This window comes from Phalacrocorax carbo, chromosome 4 (assembly GCF_963921805.1).
Source record: "Phalacrocorax carbo chromosome 4, bPhaCar2.1, whole genome shotgun sequence".
Lineage (NCBI taxonomy): Eukaryota > Metazoa > Chordata > Aves > Suliformes > Phalacrocoracidae > Phalacrocorax > Phalacrocorax carbo.
In genome coordinates this window covers 33,947,782-33,969,445 of record NC_087516.1, presented here as the reverse complement: position 1 = coordinate 33,969,445, position 21,664 = coordinate 33,947,782, and the positions used below count along the sequence as shown (strand labels likewise).

The 21,664-nt window shown below is 39.7% G+C and overlaps 1 protein-coding gene across 3 annotated transcripts in view; it reads left to right on the top strand.

Annotated features, from left to right (window-relative positions):
• Positions 1 to 21,664, top strand: part of MTUS1 (microtubule associated scaffold protein 1) — a 131,544-nt gene that overhangs the window by 34,063 nt on the left and 75,817 nt on the right. For all 3 annotated transcript variants that reach the window (XM_064449527.1, XM_064449526.1, XM_064449525.1), the window contains exons 2-4: positions 1,536 to 3,763; positions 5,936 to 6,128; positions 18,337 to 18,519. In XM_064449527.1, coding sequence (XP_064305597.1) covers positions 1,715 to 3,763; positions 5,936 to 6,128; positions 18,337 to 18,519 — 2,425 coding nt within the window. In that variant the 5' untranslated portion in view covers positions 1,536 to 1,714. The remainder of the gene's footprint in view (positions 1 to 1,535; positions 3,764 to 5,935; positions 6,129 to 18,336; positions 18,520 to 21,664) is intronic.

The window sequence follows — 21,664 nt, the reverse complement described above, 5'->3', positions numbered from 1 at the left end:
ACCCCACTGCAACCATATTTTATAAATCTGAAGTTCTTCCTACCTCTGGATTCATTTCTGGTACTAGGAGCCTTTCATATGGAGTCGTGCTGAGGAGGTCATCCAGCTGCTTTGGACATTTTAGAGCTTCTCTCTCATTCCTGTTCTTGTGGTTTTGGTACCTGAGTGCAGTCTTGGGGCTTGCTAGGAATTTGTCCTTGTACATTGCAGGGGCTCTTTAAGTTTTTGGTATTTTGTGGTGTGTTTCTCACCCCCCACCCCCTGCCATATTTCCCCCCCACCTCCTTTCTGCTTATGTAGGGTTTTGGCTGAGAACTTGTGGCTCTGCTCTGCCAAAGAGGACGCTGGAATTGTTTCCCCACTTGGCTAATCTTGTGTCATCTTTATAAAAGACAGAGTCTGTTTCTGTATAGGGAATTTGTTCTCCAGTGACTCTGAAGGGGTCCCATGTGCTACCTGTTGGCTACTGCGGCAGCACTGGGATAGTGTATTGGTGTAGCACCAGAGCTGATAACGGACCTCCCCGTCTTCTCTTTATTTCAGCTCAGATGTCTTAAGACAAGTCTTCGAAGGCCTTGAGCAGCCGCTGATGAGCATTGCTTCCTCAAAAGGCAGGAAAAAGGCCTTCAGTGCAGAGAGAAACTGCTGTCTGGGTTGTTAACTGCTCTTTGCTTCGTACATCAAGGAATGAGCATTGAAGTTTTTTTCACTGGGGTTCTTAGTGCTGCTCCTAGGTTGCTTCTCTGGTGTCTGTTCTAGACTTGAGCATATACAGTAGCATTTAATTATTATTACAATTTAGATCCCTTGTCATTTCCCGTCTTCATGCAAACTTTTACGTAAGAACGTACGCGACCAGACATGGTCAGACTGAAGACCCACCTAATGTTGTGTCCCATCTCCAGCAGTAACCAGGGCTAAATGCTCAGTGAAGAGTATAAGAATCACTACATGTTCATCCTATTTTTTTCTTGAGCTCTCCTAGCTGCTTGCAGCTTGTCACTGAAAGGTTCTTGAGTTAGTTTGGTATTGAGTTTTGGACAGATTTTTCTTACATGGCTCTTACCCGCTTGTGCAAGCTTTTGGCCTTCAAACACCAGGCAGTAAGAAGCTTCATAGCTTGACTACACACTGCATGAGGAACCATGACCTTTTGAGTACCTGCTATTGGAAGAGAGTAAAATGATGGTTCATTCTATCATGTAGTCCCTCGTATACCTTTTTTCTACGGAAGAGCCAAAACTTTTGGGTTGTTCCTTATGTGGAAGCCAAGCAAGCCAAATATCTGAGAATGCAACCCTAAAGTCACATTTGATTAAAACTGACCAAAGGGTTCAAAAGTTACTTAGCAGTCAGGAAAGTAGAAATGGCTTGTGAAAGTAAACATGCATGAATGATGTCATTGCAAAAGCCTAATTTCCATGAGGAGGTTGGTCAAAGTGGCTGCACTTGATTCAAAGACTAATAGCTTAAGAATGCATACTGTCTTAAAGTCCTGGTTTGGCTAATTGTTTTTCATTTCTTTTTAATTGCAGAACTTTTGAATCCTCTTGGGAAACATGAAAATAAAGAACTAGTTTTTAAATATCTTTCAGGACAGTTGACACATTCCAGGGAAAAGCTAGATTTTTTTCCTGTAAAGTTCAAAAGAATCTGCATTCTCTGGGATTTTAATAAATATAAAATGAAAATAGTTTGAAATTTAGCCTTCAAAATGAATGTTGATAAGTCAGATGACAAAGCAAAGAATGGCTTGAAATCTTCCTTACTTATAAGGGATGAAAATGGAAATAACTACGCACGTGACAGAGCTACACCTTCCTCAGAGAATTGTGCCACAAAGATACATGGTAATTCAGCTGACCAAAATATAGTGACTGACCATGAAGATGATACCATTCTTGAAAATAAGAGTAACTTCAGAAGTATTCTTTTGCAGCAGCAGTGTATGGAAGCACTTCATCTGCAGGAGACACCTGGTAAATACAACTGCACAGGAGCTCTATTGGGTGATGCAGATGCTGCATGCAGGTCTTCTGTGACTGAACACACTTCTGTGTATCCTTTGAACTGTGACTCGAAAGAAGCAACAAACCTACTGAAAGGTAATGTTGCTATGGAAAAAATGCAAAATCAGAGTATCAAACAACTGGTGCCTTACAGTCAGACTGACTCTAAGTGTGTATTACCTCTTCCTGCTTCAGAGCAGAACACTCTGTCCCTGATAGAGGACAGGGCATGCTGCCACCTGAGCACATTGGATGTTACTAACGTTATAGGTGAAACCCTGGGAACTGATCAAAATCATGGCACGCATCTGAGGGAAACGCTAATTTCTTCTGAAGTATGTATGAGAGAGAACTTTGATGGAACCAGCTCAGAAAGAACACCGACTTTCTCCTCTACGACAGCGGCTTCAGGAAGCCCAGATGCCTGTCCAGAACTTCAAGTGTATTGTCCTGCCTCTGCAGGTGTCGAACATTATCTAAAAAGCGCTAACAAGACTGTTAAAGAATCACAGGAAACAGAAGCACAGTCTGTAAAACTAGCTGCTGGATGTATAGATCCTTATATGCGAGATGCATTATCACCATGCATTAATGTTAATGAAGATGACCAAATGAAATCCTTGCAGGATACCCTGGACCACCGTGAAACTGGGAATTCCAATGCTGAAACATTCATGGATAGTCCTGTAAATAACGTGCACCTTCTTCCAGTAGATAAAACGGATGGTGAACAAATATCAAAGAAAACCCGTGAACTCTTAACCAAAGATCAAAGTATCTCTGGAAATGCTGCTCTTCAGGATATGCACAACACCTCTTTCATATCTTGCAGTGTACCAAAATTAAAGAGGACTGTTATGCCTGAGCTGAAATGCGAAGCAACTTTTGTGGTCTTCAGTCCTATGGCTGATGAAAGAGATTCTGCTCTAAGTACTTCAACGCCTAAAGAACGATCAAAAAATAGAACTTTTTCTGTTTCAGCTTTGGCAGGACTTGGAGACACGTCTCCTAAACTAAGACCAAAGGAGGCGTTTGTAGGAAGACATAATATAAGGCCTTTGCTTAAAGCTAGTTCAGGTCAAACTGCAGGAAAACCAGTGGGCAGGTCTCCAATTACGTCAACAATAACCAAAGCGAAGAAATCGGAGATTGTTAGTTTTCCCAAGCCTAACTTCAAAAATGTTAAGCCAAAGGTTATGTCTAGGCCTGTGCTGCAGTCAAGAGACAGCGCAGCATTAAAACAGTCTCCCCAGTCCTCCCAACTGTCAGCCACCTCCTCATCTTCACTGGTTACTTCCCCAAGGCAACTGTCCCCCTCTATCAAAGTGCTGAAAAAGAAAATAGATCTAGCTAAAGATACTAAAGTGGAATTGCCTGTGAGTAAGCCCCATAAGCTACATCTTAACAAACACCTCTTCACTAGCCAAGTCGTACATGCCACAACACATCCCAGAAATGCTTCCCACAAGGCTTCAAAGACACCTGTGTTAAAGCAGAATCCGGAAGACATTGGCAAAGCAAGCTCTACCCATTCAGCATGCTCCTCAGTTTCTGCTGCGCTTCTGCGCGTAGAGAACTCGCAGGAGATGCTGAACGATAAAATGGAAAGTTCAAACCCTTTAATACAGACCTGTGCTCAAAACATCGATCTGTCTGGAGGTGAAAAAGAGCGAAATGGCAACATGGGAATTCTGGAAGCAGCCTTGGTAAAAGATGTGGCAAATGAAACGTTTGACCTGCATTCTGTTCCTTTGGTAAGCTGCTTTTCTTTACATACCTAATTATGTTTTGTACGTTTGGAAAAGGGGGTTCTGCATTGCGCAGTGCTGAATGGGTTTTGTGTCTACAAATGTAACAGTAGTGTTGATTTCTGAGGTAAAGTCTCTCCCTAATAAAGGGAATGAAGTACAGTTTTACAAACTGGTTGCACCTGTCCTCAGGTGTTGTTTATTGTCTTCAGCCTTCATCTTTTTCCATGGTATAAATATTTTTCATGTGAAGTCTTTTTAAGGAAATGCAGTTGGTAGGATTTCTAATAAAAGCAAACAAGTCTTAATTTAGTCAGACTGATAAAATTGCATAGCATAGCTTGATAAGGTCTTTCTAAATATAGCTTTTAATATGCGGTTTTATCAAGATAATTCTAGTGGTGCTGTAACTTTAGGATAGCTGTTAGAGATAAATTGCTGTTTTCAGTGGTTTTTTTTTCTTTCAAAACATGTTTTAGAACTAAATTACACTTTCTAAATGTCCTTACAGAAATGTTGTGCATATATTAACGTTAATATTAAGTCACACTAAACCCCAAGACCAACAAGTTCATCGAGCGTTTTAGTTTTAACATCTTAATTTAACTGTCTGCTTTGAATAATTTGGGAGTTTGTTGATTTGAAGTAGAACCGGGACTCATTAGAATAGTTAAAAGTAGCCAGGAAATATTTCTCATGCAGAGGGCATATTTCCTGGTTTTGGGCAGTCAGCCAGCTGGAAGGTACAAACTTCCTGGCCGGGAGGTATGTGTGCACTGGTTGGCTGGGAAATACTTTCGGACGAAGTCAGCTGCCTGTCAGGAGAAATGCGCGGCTTTCAAATGCTCTGAAAGAAGGTTAAAAGAAGAGGGAGGGTGAGAAAAAAGGAAAGAGCTTCTGGGTGGGTTCAACCAAAGATCTCAGGAGGCATAGTAGGGATGCGGAGTCATGATGCTATATGGAGTCCCTTCTATTGTTCACTTGTGGGTTCAACAGCTTATGTTAAATTGGTGAAATGGAGGCTATGGCTGTTATTGGTAAAACTGGCACTGTCTGAATTTTTGTCAGGCTTTACTGATTTGCCAGAAAATCTCCAGTAAAGCTCAGTTTTACTTCAGGTAAAACAGAAGCAGCTATCTATTTTTGAAACATTACAGAAAAAAATTAATAAGTAATATAATTCATTTATTATAAATAATTTAAATTTAAAACCTAAATAAACATGAAGGCAAGAATGGTCTATTTTAATTCTAAAGTCTTCCAGAGTTTGGGTTCTGTTTCACTCCTTCCTTTTGGTGATGAGGGTTGGAGAGAATGCTTTTAATTCACGCTCTTGTCAAGATGGAAACCTTTGTGATATTAATTGTTCTGCTGGTACCTGGAAAAGCCATAGAGCAATTTCTATAGAATGCGCAGTAGACCAGTTAGCTGGACTAAACTTCAGTGTTACTCTGAAGAGTACAGATTAACTTCTGAAAAGGAAGGTGAGGATTGGAGTCAAAAGTGCAAAGTGCATTAATATGACCAAATCACTGCATATCAGCTTGAGTCACAGGAAGGATGATCTGTCCATTCTTATGAGTTTACTTTTCTAGCCTTAACTTTACAGCCTGAGTGGGCATGAATTAGTGCTTATATATACTGGAGCAACAAATCTGTATTAAAGATAGATGAGTGCTACGTGTAAACAAGTTATTTTAAACCTGTCCTAGGCCCATTGCTGAACTTGTATTTTTCACGTTCAGGTGCCATAGATAAGATTTTAACCTGTTTCTGTGTTGTAACTTAAGACCTAAGCTAGGAAACCTATTGGAAGGGCTGGTAAAGAATTAATCTTGAGATTAAGTGTAATCATGTAATTGAATGTCTTAATTAGAGTTTGGGGAGGAAGAGGAAGAAACTCTGATGTAAAATGACCTCTAACTTCTGTAGTGTATTTGTCATTACCAGCGATTAGCTTCAAACTTACAGTATTGTGCTGCTGAGGGCCATTCAGGAGATGATTCCTGAACGTTTGAACTGCAGATGTGGACAATTTGACACCAAATATCTGAGCATATCCCTTACATGTGTGGTCAGTGTTTCATTACAGATGCTGGAAAGGGAGATCTTCAGCTTCTCACAGTGGTGGTGTGCAGTTGTGGGGTTTTTCTGTTATTTTTATTTTTTCAAAAACAGATGCCTTTTGTGGAAGATGGGACAACACAAGAGAAAAACATACCGAAGAAAGGTCCAATCGCACTACAAAGTGTATCAGCTCCCAAGGTTAAAATGATGCCATCTGTGTTGCCCTTGAAGAGGGGATGTGAAAATAAAACTATCTGCGCAAATAAAACACCTCACAAAGGAACTGTTCTGTCATCAAGCTCTGGTAAGAGACTTTTTCACTGGAATACTACCACTTCACCAGCTTCTTAAAACTAAGATACCATATTTAGTGTACTTCCTAACAGAACTTTTAGGATGGTACAGAGCTGTATCTTTGGTGCAAAATATGATTCTATCTAAATAGCAAATTGCTGATACAGGGGGAAGCAGGTTATGCCCCATCATTGTAAATCTCATAAGGAATGTGTTTAGGAGGGTGTGGTGCTATTAAGAGGAAACAATATTTAAATATTTGTAGTTTTGTTATATAACAGTACTTTGCAGAAATACAACTAAAATGACTCAAAACATGTAAAAGTGAAGAGGAGAAAATGCAGAGCTCGGGTACAAAGCATTTACGATAAGCAACTGTATGCTATGCCAGTGGGAATAAGTCCTTATTTCAGTATTTCAGGCTGTAGCATATTTTGTTCAACCTAATTTTGGTACAGCTGTATAGTTTCTAGAAAGGGGAGAACATAATTGAAGGAGAGGCTACTACGTGAGCTGTTAATTAAGTTCAGTCTGATTAACACCGAGGGTGGAAGGGGGAAATCTAAAAACTAGTCTGTAGGCTGCTGTTCAAATCTGGTGACTGGAAACTACATTCTGTAATTGTACAGTAGAGCTTCAGAAATGCTCTTGTAGGTTGTGTGCTTTTTTTAAGTGTGGCAATATAGCTAATGGCAAAGGTAGCCTGGCTATAAATGACTGCACTACTGTACACTGTAATTTGGAAAGTGTGCACACCCATCTATACCCAGTAAAACCTGTTCTTTTTTTTTTCTTAACCCACTCAATCTAAGATTATAAAACAGTCCAAAATACTCCTCTTAATTATATGCAGGTGGTGAAGCGTGATAAAATCTGTCTGTAGTCCTTTATGGGGTGAGTCCCTCAAAGAAACTGGATATAGATTATTCTGACTTGCTCCTTGCTAATGTGAGGTACTTCCACAGTGAACTAGGTACCTACCTGTAAGCCACCAGTTTCTTGGAAGACTCAACACCTCTCTAAATACCAATTTAGAGCTTTTCTATTTGTAATTATGGTTGTAGAAGAGCTGAGATGGATATAGATATAGATGTATCATTGTCCCTTAAATTATTAATCCAGAGTAGATCTATGACACGGGTCACTAGAAAAATGTAAGCATGGCTAGGTTATAGGACTAACTTCTTCCCTTCATAAAAAACCCAAACAGATGGGCTTTCAGAAGCAGAAGTCGTTTGCTGTTGAAAATAAAAAAAACCTTTACTCCCCAAGTTGCTCCTTAACTCGTACGTTGAAATTGGTAGTCAGTAGAATGCCACCCAACTTTTTCCTACTGGAAAAAAGCTGCTTGTGGTAAAAGCATGAAGCAGCACCTCAACATCTCAAACTTATGCTACGATCTGATGAGGCTGGAACTTTAATCTGCCCATGAGATGAATTTTTTTGTGACCTCTCCCCAGCCCCCCTGCCAATGGCCACCATTCCTAGCATTCCCTTCATTTTGCTTACGCAGTGTTTTGGTGCACAGAGTAGGATTTGATGCATTAAACTATATCAGGTTAACTTCCTTATCCCTTGCCCAGGGAATTATTAAAACTGTTCATTGCTCTCTGGTAAACATCCCTGCAAATCCAGAGGATGGGAGTATGGGGCGGGAGAAGCAAGGATGGGGGGAAAGGTAGGAGTTACAGCAGGGCTCTGGTAGCAATACCAAGTATTATGCAACCACACCTTTCAGGTAATACACTACCCACTGCTGCTTACCCCATCTGTTTTTAAAGTTTTTGAAGTAAAACTATACATACACATACTGTGGCCAAGTGGCAGCTTGTAAACCCAGTTACTTGTTTTAGCTAAAGCCTTCCTGTAGGGAATAACTTTTTTGCAGTTAAGTCATTTGAACACTTTGGTATTAAACTTGTGCCTTGATTATAATTCCAGCAGTACAGATAAATAACTCAGTAGCTGTACAGTTGTTTGCTGTCAGGATTTCTCCAGACTACAGACAGACTAGCTAAATCCAGGATGGAAAGGACTTCTGGAGGTCACCTAGTCCAGCCCCCTTTGCCTGTAACTGGGTCAGCACTGAATTCAGACTACATTGTTCAGGCATTTGTCAAACTGAGTCTTAAAATTGTGCAAATCCTAATGACCTTGTTGCTTCCTGAGGTACTAACATAAATGCAGCTAATTGTTAACCAGTTGCTGGCTGTATTTGGATTGTTAGACTCACTACACTGATTTGTTTTCCTGCCTGTTAAATACTCTGAACACAAGAAGTGATGACATAGCTCTGTGTCATCTCTCATATGTATGGTGATGGAAAGAAGCAGGCTGTCTGTCCCAAATATATTAGTATATGTATTATTCCCAGAATAATCAAGAGCTTGTGAGCAGTTAGTTATGTCATGCACTATCATTTTGAGTGGAAAGCAGAAACCCCTGCTACAATTCGGGGGTGGGGCAGGGAGATAAAAATTAAAAGGTGAGCCAAACTTCATTCAGTGTACCAAAGTGGTTTGCAAAATGGTGAAGTCCCATTTCTGCAGCAAATCTAGAAATTGGGTCACAGGTACAAGGTAGATGCCTCTTTGTCTCCATTTCTTCATAAGAGAGAATGACTTGCAATCACATACTCATTATTGAACAAAAATCTTAATTCTCTCCAGCTAATTTTTCCATGGTGGTGTACATAGATTTCTGTAGCTCTCAATGGCAGACAGTATGCCTTTTGCTATGTTAGTGTTTTGTTACTGAAAACATTTACTAGAATTCAAGACACAGAATAAGGTGTTTGAGTTACTAGGTTCTTACTGGAAGGTGTGTGTAACTTTGGAGCCTTGCTTCAGGACTTTGAACCAGTCTAGAAATGAAAGCAACTATTGTTTTCATTCCCAGTAAACGCACGCAGCCTTCTGATAGGATGTACATAACCACTGTGGAGGAGTAATAGCCTGCTAATAGCTGAGGTATTATGGGTTGGGAAGAGTCATGTCCTTCTCTCACTTGAAAGGGGAAGTGGAAGGGGACTGGAGAAGCCAAGGAGATTTGGTGGTCCCATGGAATGTCACTCCAGGTTCTACTGTCAGCTTGCCCCAGCAACTGCATGCTGCCACCCATGCAGTTGGATGGAAACACTGACAGCTGGAGCTCCACGGAATTTTGATTTGTGTTTGGACAGCATAAAATAGGGATATAAATGGTTTACTTTAGATCTAAAATGTAAAAGCCCACCACTGTGGTTTTTTTTCCTTAGTGCTGACTACAACCTACCTACAAGTATTGAAAGGAATGGAGCTTTACCTGCAAGTTAAGATTTCTGATACGCTGATATTTCACCTACACTTCTGCCTTAATTGCTTTCAGTTATTTCCCACTGTATGAAACTTCGCGTTGTTGTTGATGTCTTAGCTATGACAGTTCTGTCAAGCCTCATGCATAACTGAAACTATTTGGGGATATGAAAGCATGAAAAATATTAATTCTTCACTTACTGTTAACTTCCAGAAATTAATGGAAGCCATGTAAATCATCTTTGTAACAAAAATGTCTTTCACTGTCTGACAGTTATTTCTGAGATTTTAGGTACCATTTTTGTCTCTGATTTAAATCAAAGATAACCAAGTAAAAGCCCTGTGCTTTACTTATCTTTTCCATGAGTCTAGTCCAGTCATACTCCCTCTTTTGCTTGCTGGTATTTTTGTAGAATTTACTAGAGTAACGAAAGCTTGGGCAGAGAGAAACTCAACAATCTGAATTCTGTTTCCTTGAAGATGATTTTGGACAAGTGAGACCTTTTCCTTATGAAAAGTTGATCATACTGAAGGACTTCCTCAGTGCTGTGCATCTAACTGAAGCATGGGAAAAATAATTCCCCATGTGCTATAGGATGTATGTTTAAGTCGTATTAGACAACAAAAGGTTTAGCGATGCTTTGAAATACTGATTTGCTTGTTAGTTTGTAATTGGTGAAGTCCTTGTGCTGCCTTTTGGCTTGATCTTACACTTAAATATGTAATTAAGAGAAGCTTCCAAAGTTAAAACCAGAACAGGCCGTAACAGATTAAGACTGTGTTCATTACTGAGTGTTGTTGCTATTTATTGCACAAAAAAAAGGCTTTTTAGATGGCAAATTGAAACCAAATGGTATCGATAGGTTTTCATACAGCTGGAAATATATATTAACTTGGCAATTTAGGACTTCTGGTATAGCCTTTCATAATACTAGTGAAGCAGAACCAAGCAATTTAGTTTCAATGAGGGTCCCCACAATCTTGAGTGTATGTTCTGACACTGAACCAGGAGCTAAACCAAACATGGTTACTGCAAATCACTTTTCAGTTTGTATCGTTCCTGCTATTTACCATGTGACTCTCTCTAAAGTTGGATTGATGTACTGTCAAGAGGAAACAAAATAGTTGAAAAAACCAAGCATAACTTCCAAGTTTTATGGCCTGAAACAGTCAGGAGATGCTGGACTGGAAAATTGCTTGTGAGGCTATCCATATACTTTCTCATGAACAATCTGAAATACACCTGAATCTATAAGTAAGGCTTAAAATTTAGTTTCAGCCACTCTTATGCTTTTTGTTTTGGTTTTTTTCTTTTGCAGAACTGCCAGCCTTTTTTGTGCACCCTAAAAGCACACTCTTCATACACTAAATTAATCCAACTTTATTATTAGTCTTTATATTTGTCCTTGGTTCCCGTTTTCCCTTTCTTTAATATGTGTATAGTACTTCATTACAGACATTAAATTCACTTTTAACACAGGGTTTAAACTCCTGTATTCACTTTTAGAGGTGTGGGAAGGAGGAAACCCATACTTGGGCCTCCATGGAGCGTAATGTTTGTCTGTAGTACGACATGAAGCTTGTCTATCATCCCTCTTTGATAATCTTCACCCAGGGAGCCCTACTGCGTAATGACTGTTTCTCACAACCAGTTCTCTTTCAATTTGCAGTATAAAGTAAGGAATAACTTACCTAATGTATTTGAAGGTGCTTTTGTCCAGCTGATCAGTTTGAGAGAGTTCAGGAAGCAGTGTTAGTTGTGAGGGCTTAGGAACCTCACAGGTTGTCCTTTCTGCCTCCTGAAATCCCTTGATTGCTTGAGCTGGACTTCCATGATGATGTTTCTACTCCACTTTGCCCTCCCTTCCTGGCCATCCTCAACACGAATGGCTTGGAAGCTGCGTGGACCAATGTGTATATCCTTGTGCCAGGCATTGACCTTTAAGCCTCTTCCCCAGGTGTTGGTCATTCAGGTACAGAATGGTCAATTCACACCTTGAAGTCAGAAAGGTGTCACAAAATTATGTAATCTGAATTAGAATAATTTGGTTTTAGGTTTGGCTATGTGCGCTAACAGAAAAACTTACTTTGACACCTATTCTTTTTTGTTACACTTCATTAACAAGGAGATTGCAAGCCTTACATAGGTTCAGCATAAAACACCTATTTGGAATAAGTTATTTCCTATTTGGTCCATTTGACTTTTAAGACTATGAGAAACGAGTAAAAGCAGAACATGTGGTTTTGTTTCTGAGGTAATATGAGATCTGTTACAATAAATGATTTGAAAGCAAGTTGAGTGATTTCTGGCTTGGTAGCCTTAGGTGTGGCCCTCTGAGTCTTCTGGGGGTAGATGAAGAAGGGGTGGGTGGCAGCATCTGAAGATGAACTGAAATGATCTTTATTCCAAAGTCTATGGTATTTGCAGTATTCTGTTGACTTCTAGCTTCCAGAAGGGAGCATTTAATCCTGTCAGCTGTGTTTCTGTGTCATGAGTGACCAGGCTTAGGGAATTAAGTTTTCATATATGTTCACAGACTTTTTACAGGTGACTTGTGATTAGCCACATTAGGGTTTTAGTATGTTATACCTGTAGAAAGAAATGTGTTCATACTTGCAGAGGCTGATATTAACAGTCCATATATCAATGCTGTCAGAAATGCAGATGCATCTGTAAGAATTTTTTCCTTTAGCAGTGAGGTGTACACCACTTCCCTGCAGGGGAATTTCTCGGTACCTAGTCATTTACTTGCAAGGACATGCTGGTGTGTCTTCAAATAACTCTTCACCTGTACTAGTTAGTTATGAATTCTCTTGGGGTAGAGGTAAAGGAGGAGAGAAATAGGAATTCTTGCCTTCCTGAAGAAAATTATGTTTTGCTACAGTGAGGTTCCTCCTTTGTGCAAAGAATGTGCCAGCTCCTGTGACAGAAAACTTAAAACATTTATAGATAATGTGGGTATAAAAGCTGCAAACTATCAAAAAATTCTCAGTGCATAACATGAAAGGGTGGGTGGACAATAATGAAAAACATAATTGGATGTGGATGATGGTTTTCTTTTGCCTCAGCTTTTCTTGTAGTACATTGATTTGACTATTCTTGTGCCTGCTACTCCTAAATGGCAAGAAGGTTCCAATAGCTCTGTTAAAGCGAGTGGTTGGGGTTGGCTCGCTTAAGTCAGGATGCAAACATCTTATGACAGTCTCCTAGCAAAGCTGGAGTGGGCAAGCTTTGCCACAGTTGTGCAGCTGCCCCAGGAAGCTGGTGTAAAACTGCCTGCCGTCAGGAGACTGGTTCTGCTTGGGGTCGTAGGAGATGACAGCATGACTGTGTGGACATGGTCTCTCCTGAGGCTGCTGTAGTTCAGCCTACAAAATGAAAACCTAAAATTGAGTAAATCCAGGAGGCAGCATGATGGCAGGTAGTACTGGAGGTGGGAGAGCAGGTGTGAGTTTGGTCTTGAGGCTGGGGAGGAGAAGGGCTACTCCTAGCTGCTGGAGAGATCCCATGCAAGGAGCTGAGCCTGAGGAAGGATGGGGAAGGGAGGAGTCTCTCTGATCATGGAAGGGTTTAACTGGGAAGAAGTCTGCCAAATTTTATAGCTGGGCCAAATAGGAAAGGAAAAAAGTGAAGTTTAACAGCAGACGCACATGGGTGTTATATTCTCTCTCTTTCTCTCCCTAAGTGAAAACACCCTAATTGCTCTTTTGACAGTGGAAATGCTTGAGAGAATGAAAAGGGATGCTGTGATTGTTGTTAACTGTTAATATAATGTTCCATAGCGCTGAAGATCAGTTCTCCAGTTTAGACTGAGAATAATGAGCTGCAAGAGGAGGAACACATAAATACCTACCTACGTGGCTGCTGGCAGCCCGGTTATGTTTTTGGCACTGACTTGCTGCTGGTTCCTTGATACCTGTGCCACAGAAGAGCGCTTTCCTAAGGACTGTAGATGAATGGGAACAATACTGTGGAAGTCCATATCAGATGCGGAATTGGGTCTTGCCTTAATACATAAACTGTTTCTGATCAGTTGTTATCCCCTAAACAAATCTCTTGTGTAATATTTCAAGACCAAGCAGTAACTTAACATTCTGTGTCTTTATCTGTGTTTATGTTTAGCAGTTGAGGCGTTACTAGCAATATAACATAACCACGTCCTGCTCTTCTTCGGTAGTTTTGGTAACCATCTGAGACTTCAAAAGGGAGAGATAACTAGAAAGAGATTACCTGTAGTTCTTTGGTAGAATAATTGGAACATCTGTAACCACTCTTTATTCCTCAAAGGAACGCTTATGTATGTATAGCATAACATAGTCTAATATCGCTGAATGGCTAATCAGATGACCTGAGGAGCTTGCAGCCATCAGAAATCTGTTGGTGTTGCTGCTGCTTTGCAGTGCTCAAAATAGCAACCATAAATGCTCTTACGACTACGTTAAGATCCGTCGTCTGGAAACAATACCAAAGTCTAGTTTGTCTTTCTATGATTTACTTGCTCCTTTCAGTAGATGCCAAAAGAAAACATGTTTTCTTGAAGGCTTGCTCCCCTTGCTTTATCAAGACCTTGTACTGTAGGCTTAGACTGGGCTTTTTCATCATGCTTAAAAATGATTTTTTTCAAAAGCTAACAGGTTTAGCACTTCTACAATAGACCCCTCTGGATTTTTAAAATGGCAGGAAAAATCAGAAAAGCATAAGACAAAAATCCAAAATTAAACATTTCAAGAGATAAGGCAATGAAAGGCCAAACCAACTATTACTGTTAGTTGTAGGGATAAAGGAAAACAGCAACAACAAAAAGAGCATCCTTCCAGAGACTCCTTTTGCGCTTAGTCTGCCCTAAGTTTCTGTTTGGGAAGGGTTTCCAGGCATTCATATCCAGGTGTCGTATAGCTCCATGAATGCCAGTTGCTCTGTGCTAGATGCGAAATGTGTTGATCTGGTTCGAAATGGTGGACACTCAGAATTTGTGACTATGTATTCAACAGTGTGGTGCTGCAGCCAAGAAGGCCAACAGGATGCTGGGTTGCATCAAAAAGGGCATCACCAGCAGAGAGAAAGAAATCATCATCCCGCTCTACTCAGCACTTGTCAGGCCACACCTGGAGTACTGTGTAGTAGGAGTTCTGGTCCCTGCTATACAAAAAGGATGTGGACAGGCTGGAAGGGGTCCAGAGAAGGGCCACCAAGATGATCAAAGGACTGGGAAGCCTGCCATACGAGGGTAGGCTGGGAGAGCTGGGTTTGTTCAACCTTGAGAAAAGGAGGCTCAGAGGGGATCTCATCACCATCTACCAGTACTTAAGGGGTAGCTACAGAGGAGATGGAGACTCCCTTTTTACACGGAGTCACATGGAGAGGACAAGGGGGAATGGACACAGGTTGCTCTTGGGGAGATTTCGATTGGACACGAGAGGGAAATTTTTCAGTGAGGACAGTCACCGTTGGAATAATCTCCCCAGGGAAGTGGTTGACTCGGCCACGTTGGACACCTTTGAGTTGTCTGGACAGGCTGCTGGGCCATCTTGTCTAGACTGTGCTCTTCCTAGAAAGGTTGGACTAGATGATCCCTGAGGTCCCTTCCAACCTGGGATTCTGTGGTGTCAACGAAGTCCCAACTTCACTGCTACTAGCATATGTTTATTATCTAAATTTGAATTTCTTAGGCTCCAGTGCTATTTAAAAGAAGCCTTAATTCTTAATAGTAACCACCTATGAGGGATTCATATGAGAGGATGATTATTTGAGTAAGCATATGAAATCTGACTTCAGAGCTTCTTGAAAATGAGCTTTGTTTCTTGCTTATTTCCATTCCAATACAAAAGATACGTTAACATACTTGAAGTAATGTTGTAGTTGTTGCATAGAGACTTTTTTCTAAAGAATTGCCAACTCATTACTTCACTGTAGAGGAATGTGATATTTCTAGTATTCCACTTCAGTGACTAGATTAAATAACTGATGAAAGCCTGTTACTTTGACGCTATTGCTTGTTGTCTTTATAATAATGGCTCACTAAATATCCTGCTTTTGTGCTTGTTTCCAGTACATTTGTTTATATACCATATCTTCCTGCTTCTGTCTTCAAAACCTTTGCCTTTACTTCTGTGCTACTCCTTTATTAAGAAATGGTACTTAGAAAAATACTTCGTAAAACCGTTGTTGTTAGTGGAGGTAACACCTAGAGTAGTTGCTTAATGATCTTGTGTCATGACTTAAAAGAATTCTCCCTCGAGCTGGGCTTTTGCAAAAATGTATTTGAGTGCTTGAGTAGTTGTTTTAATGGGAGCCTTATAGGAAAGCACTGAGTAGTAGAAGAGCTAAGAGAAGAGCAAAGGTCATCTGTTTAACATGCTTCTGAAACTGGACATCCTAGAGCTTGCTGTGCTCGCTGAATGGGTTTGACTTCACAGCTGGTTTAGAGCACTGCTGTGTTCGAGTGTCTGCAGAGAAGCTGGCCTGGCTGCACATCATTTGTAGGGAACATGCTGTACGAGAAGAGACCAAGTGTTTTCACATGCTTGCCTCAACTCCTCTTGAGAGAGAATCACCGTGAAGAAGACAGGATTTCATTCCTGTACCTTTTGAACTCGATGAATGAGTCCAGCACAATAAGAATCAAGCGTGCTACCCTCATCTCTAAACAATAAAATGCAGCTGATAAGCTGCATTTGTTCCTCTGGCTGCCTTTTGAAATGTAAAGCTCTAACTTGCTAAGTCACACAAACTTAACATGCAGTGTTTGTACAGTGGCCCTTTTGTTTGGTTTATTTGTTTTTGGGGCTGTGGGGTTTGTTTGGGTTTGCACCTTGTTTTGCTGAGAGGCTATTTAAAAAAGGAATTTCTGACTGGTTTGGATTAACTACTTTTCTGGTATGTTGATCCATTAATGAAACAAGCTTTCAGAAAACAAACGTGGCAAGTTTCAGAAAGCTGTGAGATTTGTTGTATGAAGTTTAGATGACACTATTTTTTTTTCCAAATGCAAATGGTTTCAGATATGTTGTCTGGAGTGCTGTGTTTCAGAGGTGTTTTCAACAAGCATGAGCTTGTGATTTGTGAAGTTTTCATAGCACAACGAAGGTTGGATGCTCCTTAGTGAGTTGGATATATTCAAGTGTCGGTTGCAGCACCTTACAAAAAATTCTAAAATATGGCTGATAAGTTTATCTTGGAGATTTAATAGAGGCTACAGTAAAGCCATATACAGAATCAGTTCTGCATGGTAATGACAATCAAGTAGTAAAAGTGCGCCCCCGAAGAGAGGCCTGACGTAAAGCATGTTTAATGACCCATTGAAGCTTGTGTGTTATGTTCAGTGAGCAGTACTATGTAATATCCTAACCCTTGTTTAGTGTATGTTGTATGTAGGGATTCTCTTTTGTTACTGAGTTGATCTGAACTAAGGGAAATAGCTTGGACATCCTTTCCTTTACTTGTGCTGTTCCTGTTTTTGTGTACTTGATACAGGATGTTTTGAGACAAGTTACCTAATCCTGTCACACCACCTACTGTTGAAAAGCAGACACTGGGCATAAGTGTGTTTCTTGCCTAAATCTTAACCTCCTGCTTTCCTGGTATTAATGCAAGTTGCGGGTTTCTTGGTTGTTGGTATTTGAGTGGAGATCCTGCAGCAAAACCAGTGTTGAATAAAGTGGAATTACTAGCTAATTTTGTCATATTTCAACAGCCTCTTACATAGCTTAAGCAAAACTGAAATGTGGTTTATAGTGATAAAGAGAATACCCTTCCCTTTATTCTTAAGTAGAAATTTGATTGTTCTAAGTCAAATCTAAAGCACTGGAGTCATCTCTTTTTCAAGTAAGATAAACTATGTCAGACTTGAAAATGGCAATGACATCAGAAGTAAGATATTTTGTAAAATATCTTTTGTTATATAAATAACATTTTTTTTTTAGAAAAATGTGTAAGTCTGTCTTCCATATCTTTCTTTTTGTTTTTGTACAAAAATGGTAAACCTCTTTTCCATAGTTATTCAGAGGAATGTATAAAGATATCGATGTCAGAGCCAACAGGAGTCAGATCAGTGCTGGAAAGTCAAGTCTGTTTCATAACTTCCTTTGGGCCATTGCAGTCTGAATCTGGGTGCACACTCTTCAGAAATAAACTAAAAGTTTAATTTAAACCTAAATGTTCTTGCAGAAAGTGTAGTTGCTTTGTTAGTGTACAGGAGTAAGCTTCCATCTGAAGGTGGCACACCTGTCTCCTGTATAGACACTCTTTGATTAACTTAGCTATTGGGCATTTGTATTCAACAAGCTCAAATGAAAACAGCAATTAATGCAAAAATGTGTCCGCACCAGTTGGCCATTAAGAACTTGGTTCTGGTGAGTGTTGCTTAACTAGTTCTGCAGAACTAGTCAGTTCTCAGTATATTATGTTGAGTACCACACAACTTGATATTCTCATGCTGTGTTTGTCCTTGAAAGGGTATGAACTTTAAGTGCTCTGTCAAATGGTGTGGTTGGGGGGGCATATCTCCGTTTTGGGGGTGGGAGCAAACAAAAGAATCTTTCTTGGATTATCTTTGAGCCAGAGGTTTATATTTTTACGAGATAGCCAGTACAGCTAACCATAATACAGAGAGGTAGGAGAATGCTAGAAAGACTTTCTGTGTGTGCAGTTGTATGCCTTGAAGGCCAGCCTGGAAAGCTCTTGACTTGTTCCTCAGATCCAATATGCAGGTAAAACAGGATTATTTAAACCCTTGGAACTGTTTTTCTGCATTTACAGCATTTTTTAAATCATGTCAATATGAGGTAGATGAAGCCTTTTTGTATGTATTTTTAATGTAGATATTTTTTACTTGTAGGCACATACATAGAAGAAGTAATTGCTTAAGCTTCTTTCCAACTCTTGTTGTTCTTTTCTCTCCCTCCCCTTTCCTCACCGATTGACAGGCATAGGATCTTCACCAAGAGAGAAGCGTGCCTCTGTGAAAAATCCTCCAGCCTCATGGGCTAGCTCTGGTAAACTGCTCACCAAATCCAAAGTGCCTGTCAAAAGATCAGTGCTTGAGAGAACACCTAGCATCTCATCAGTCAGCAGCACTCAGAGTGAGCGAAGTCTTTTCAGCAGTAATTGTAAGTATACGTCAGGGTTAAGGCTTGTAACTGATAGCCAGCATCAACTGCCTGTTGAAAAAATCTCCTTGAAAGGGAGTCCTGTCTGACAAAGGCCAGTGTTAATTCTCATTGTACCACTTAGTTCTAGGTCCTACTGTTTTTGCCTCTTAACTTACAACTTTTCTTCTTGAGAGTTGCTACCTGAAGGTGGACTTGGATTTTGGTTTGATGAGTAGAGGTTTCAGTACAGCTCTGCTTCCATCCTGAAACATTACAAAACCAGCAGGTCTTCTTGAGCAAAAGTTTACGTTTCCTTGTGCTTACATATTGCGTAATAAGAAATAAATCTGAATGGTGTGAATGGATTACCTGTCATAATATTTGGAATAGCATGTTACAGGTGTTTGATACTAAATGCTCTTTTGAACTGGATGATACCTGCTTTCAGAATTTTAAGACAAAAATTGTGGATGAGATCAAAAAGCAGGTAAATTAAAGCACTTTTAGAAGGTGAAACTTTGCAAGGGTAGACTTATGTAATTTCTAAGGTGACTGTAAGCATTGGTATAGGACCCAAACAAAATCCATCTTGATTAAAGCTAGGGAGAAAAAATAGCAGTAATAGATTTCAGGCTCTACAAAGGGTCTGTACCAGCAGTTGCAGGAGTTCTAGGGGCAAAAATATGAAGGAAGTAACACACAACTGACTGAGAGATGTATCAGTATTGCCAGCTATACGTATTCAAATGAGTACATTAAAATATTCTGTTACTCTTGCATCATCTGTTACATCTTGGAGACTGGACAAAGGCCTTTCTTTTGTGCCAGATGTGATTTAAATCTGTCTTCAATGGGCTGAAAGACAGAACTGTGATTTAACATACATCTATATTTTATGTATGCGCATATGCACACATACATATAAAATTAATTTTTCTCTTGTTCTTTTTTCCCCCTGTAGTGCCTTCATTAAAAAGCTAAGACCTAATATTTTCCTCAAAAGAATAAGAGTGTGTATAATAAAATACACAGTGCGTGTTCCTGTGTTGTCACATCAGTTCAGTTACCGTGACAGCCATGTTGACTTTTGCTGTTCAGGTTTAGGACTGTATCTGGAATTCCTAAGCAGCTTTGTCCTCTCTTTGTTGTACTCCTTCATGTAACAAAGGGGGAGGGTCATCGCTTCATAACAAAGAAGTGTATTCAGATTAAGTATCCAAACAGATGACTCCTTATTTAGCCTGATTTGCTAGTTGGTTTGATCCGTTTTGTCCACCGCCTTCAAGCTTACGATTTTTTCCACTCGGATTCACGAAGAATAAGCAAGAGCAATATGAGAGGTTGGACATGGCTGCAGTCTCTTTGGCTTTAAGCTTGCTTTGATCCTTTTTAAATGACTATACCAGGAGGACTCCGCAGTTGCACAGAAACTAATTTTTCTCCTATTATTTTCATCAATTCTACACTAACGCCACCGACTGACTCAGGAAGCCACTATGATATTACCTTACTGACACTGCTGGTAGTGGGATCTTACAGCTTTTGTATTATTCCTTTGTTAGCTACATTTACTGGGAAAAGTAGGTTGTATTCCTTTTTATTTCTTTCTGTTTAAAGCATGTATTTTATTTTGTGGAGGTTGATAAAAATGTATGCAATGTTTAGACTTTCTGTGATTTTTCTGATTTTCTGTGAGATCATTTCTTTCTTTAATTTCCTACACTTGATGAGAATGATTTATGTCTGTATGTCTGATGGTCATGTTTTGTGAGTATAATGAGTTTAGGTTACATGTGATTCATATGTTAGTAAAGGGAAGTTTTTATGACTTTGAATCAAATTGGAAGGTACTAATGAATTTACTTTGTACCCTAATATTAAATACAGTGCTGTTCTCGGTTTTTATTCTCTCATTTAGTCTACTAGACAATGATGTCAGGGAAAAAAAAAAATATTTTTAAACCTAAAATGTTTTCATTAGATTGGTGGGACACACAAAGATCAGGATGGGAGGCTTATGCTGTGACTGTCACAAAATTTATGACAAACTATGGTCCTGTCAACAGTGTTAAGCAAAACAAGCCAAGTGACTTTGTCAATTTAAGGAGTTTGCCTTGTGTTAGCGGAGAAAAAAAAATACAAAAGAGCGTGCTTCTCCTGCTGTGCCAGCTCAGCCCTTTCTTGTGGGATGTCCTTGGATTGGTAACTTCTTGTGGCAAATCTAGTTTTGTTTTTGGGGGGGGGTTTGGTTTTGTGGTGGTGTTGTTATTGGTGGGTTTTCTTTTTGTTTTTGTTTAATGAGCACTTTTATGAGTTTTATGAATCTTTTCCCTAAAAAGACTTACTATTTGAGAAGTTCGGAAATCATGAAGTTTGAAATGCTGTTGTTAATGAAAGCATATTTTGTGTGCAAACTGTCAGTTTGAGCGTTGAAACATTGAATTTTTAACGGTAGAGAAATCTTTTCAACTTGATTGCTGAGCTGAAAATACTATCGTTTGAACCTACTGAAATGTCTAAACTCTGAGATAAGAACAGGGATTCAAACGTGAATTGCATTAGAATAATTGCATATAAAGGAAATAGTGTCTCAGAAGCTAAAAAGCTGATCCTAGCAATTGATCTGGAGATGCATTTCTGGACAGTCAATACTGCACTAAAATTCTTGTAATGAGTTGTGTAATTCTATGAATAACCACCTTTGAATCCTATAGCGACCAAACTTTGTAATTTTGCCTTCTTTTCTGCACACAGCCTGGTTAGCTGACTCTGGAGCTTCTAATAGGACAAAACAGTGCCCTAACTAGTCCTACGCCAGGGGTGTGCTCACTTACCCAAAGTGTTACTTCCATGGCATGCTTCTGATTTAGAAGAAAGTAGCACAGCTGTTTGTAGGCAGTTTTTAGCTGCTTGCAATGAACGCTGAGCAAAAATCCTGAATTTAGTGGCTTACAAAAAAAAGTTAAGGACTGCTTCAGGCCTCGTGCTGTACTAAATCAAATTGCTTTGAATCATCTGGTGTTCTGCAGGGTCAGATTCCTGCAGAATAACTGTGTTACTGATGTGTTATGCAGACTGTTCCTTGTGTATATATTTTTTGCAAATATTTAGCTTTTGTGCCTTTAGAGGGGCTCCAACTTCATTAAAAAAAAAGAGGAGGACT